Source organism: Orbicella faveolata, unplaced genomic scaffold (genome assembly GCF_042242905.1).
Source record: "Orbicella faveolata isolate gen_17 unplaced genomic scaffold, um_ofav_v1 contig_27, whole genome shotgun sequence".
In the NCBI taxonomy this organism is placed as follows: domain Eukaryota; kingdom Metazoa; phylum Cnidaria; class Anthozoa; order Scleractinia; family Merulinidae; genus Orbicella; species Orbicella faveolata.
The window spans coordinates 2345001-2347500 of record NW_028301555.1 but is presented as its reverse complement, the minus strand read 5'-3'; the positions used below and the strand labels follow the sequence as shown (position 1 = coordinate 2347500).

General features: G+C 41.8%; 3 protein-coding genes across 7 annotated transcripts in view; 2 read left to right on the top strand and 1 right to left on the bottom strand.

The window, feature by feature from the left end:
• Window positions 1-2500, bottom strand: part of LOC110051350 (uncharacterized) — a 434502-nt gene that overhangs the window by 107032 nt on the left and 324970 nt on the right. The window lies entirely within an intron of this gene.
• The window catches only part of LOC149107124 (uncharacterized), an 86931-nt gene that overhangs the window by 7054 nt on the left and 77377 nt on the right, over window positions 1-2500 (top strand). The window lies entirely within an intron of this gene.
• LOC149107130 (uncharacterized) overlaps window positions 55-2500 on the top strand; it is an 11196-nt gene continuing 8750 nt past the window's right edge. The window contains exon 1 of the mRNA XM_089297180.1: window positions 55-2500. This exon is cut by the window's right edge and continues 8750 nt beyond it. Within this exon, the coding sequence (XP_089153306.1) occupies window positions 148-2500 (2353 nt within the window). The 5' untranslated portion in view covers window positions 55-147.

Below are 2500 nucleotides of genomic sequence, written 5' to 3'. Positions count from 1 at the left end.
TTCGTCCTCTGTCATCTTTATATTCACAGGCAGAAACACAAGCACCAAGAAAACTTTGTCCAGAGGGCCGGAGAAAACGTTTCTAGAATAAACGGCCCATTCACTGCTCTGCGTAAATCTTGGTAACCAGAACCTAATGGTATAGCAATGGAGTATACCCCAGAACAATTGAACTATTTCCGAATTTGCTACGTCGCTTTTAACTTGGTTCCAGAGGGACTACGAAAACTCCTCAAACAAGAATGGGAATTCCTATACAAAACAACGCTTGGAGAATGGAAAGACACGCCAAAGAATGGTTTGGACTTTTTTAACAGGGAGTCTAGAAAAAGCCGTTCGAAGAATTCGCGCTATCTGGCGACTATACAGAACGGAAACACGGCAGAATGGGATTGTAGTTGTTTGTTTTTCGCGATCCTGTACTCAGATAGCATTGGGACAACGCTGAGTAAAGCCATCAAGAAAGAAGTTGATGATCTTCGTCAAGTCAGAAATGACATTGCTCATATCAGCGAGGCGAAACTTACTGATGCTGAATTCACTGGCTATGTCGGAAGGGTGTTGCTGGCGTTCAACTCTATGAGTCTTCCGATCAGTGATATAGAGACGGTTAAAAACCAGACGAATTTTCCCACAGCAGAAGTAAGCAACTTTAAGGCACAGGTTGCTAATCTCCAGTCAGAATTGAAAGAAGTCAAATCTGATTTACAAGTTGCACAAGACACGATACAAAAAAAAGAAGAGCAGGTTGAATGTCTTACGCAAGAGATTAATTCCAAAGTTGAGTCTTTCTGCAATCTCACTTCCAAGCCATCTCACCAAATTATCAGACGTTCAAATGACGTCACAAGGATTATGACAAAAATGCAAGAGCTGGACAATGGAAGTAACAGAGCAGTCAGTACCATTTATTTATCAGGAAATCCTGGATGTGGCAAAACTCAAATTGCTCGTCAAATTGGAGAAGAGTTCTTCAAAATAGGATCAGGTGAAAGTGAAGGCTTAACATTCGTCGCAACCCTGAATGCCGAAACCTTTGAAACGCTGGCTGATTCCTACTTTAATCTGGCTAAACATGTGGGAATTCCCAATTACAGTTACACCAACCTGGCTACCACGAAAGCAATCAGCCCCGAGGAAAAAATTCAGCATCTCCGGTGTTTAATTCTGCCAAAGTTTAAACAGTTCTCAAAGTGGTTAATAATAGCAGACAACGTTGTTGAGCTGTCCTCAGTTTGTAAGTTCCTACCTCAGACTGCCAGTGAAGAGTGGGGCCATGGTCAGGTGCTGATTACAACTCAAGATACCAGTGCAATTCCTACAAATGCTCCCCATACTTACCATGAGTCACTCAGTGCAGGAATGCAGCCCGGGGACGCAGTAGAGCTTTTGGAACAAGTGTCGCAAATTTCCAATGACGAGCTAGTTCAAAAGGTTGCCAAGGTTCTCGAGTATCAGCCGCTTGCCTTAGCAGCCGCTGCATTTTACGTACAATTTGTGAGTCATGGTTCTCCAACCTATGGCTGGAATAACTACTTGGAAAGACTTACTGGAGGCGGTCGTGAAATAACAGAAGAACCCCTCGCTGATAGGAATTCAGTTTATTCAAAAACAATGACTGCAGCAATAAAACTGGCGTTAGAGAGCATTTTGGAAAGCGATGACGTTCTTCGACAGACATTTCTCCTTTTCTCCCTATGTGATTCGAAACCTCTCCCAATTCAAACAGCTGTCAACTTTGTCAATGTTCGCACTTCGGGACAGACTGACGAGTTAATCAAAGCAAAGATTTTAAACTCCTCCTTGATTATGGTTTTATACATTGAAGACAAGGCACCCGACTATTTAAGAGTGCATAACGTTGTTCATCAAGTACTCAGAAAAATGCCACTAATGGAGGTCAAAGAGAAATATGAATGTTTATCTGTAGCAGTTCGGGTTTTTCACTCCCTTATTGAGTCGGAGCACAATGGTTTGTATGGAAGTGGGGACGTTTGCGTATTGCTTCGTCGGATTACCACTCATTGCAAAGAGTTGTACGAAATTCTTACAAACACTTTTTCTGCTAAAGTTTTCTGGGTGAAGGAGTTAGAACCCTTCATTTCTCCTGACGATGTCGTTTCGTGGCTTAGTTCAACTGCTTCTGTGTTTGTTGATCTCAGTAATTCATCCAGCGCAATTCTGTTTTCAAAATCGGCCTGTGATCTTGTTCAATATATAAGTAGCACACAAGAGGGCGACGTAATTAAAGCAACTGTCTTTGAAACTCACGGCTTAACATTATCAATGACATGCCAGTATAAATCATCAATATCTTACCACGAGGAAGCTACGAAGATCTACCGAGCAATTTACGGTGAGCATCATTTCAACGTAGCATCAAGTTATAAAAACTTGGGAGATGTTTATCTCAAACTTGGACAGTACAATGAAGCAAAAGAATACCATGAGAAGGCACTGATCATTAGGAAAAAGATTTTGGGCGGGAAACATTATGACG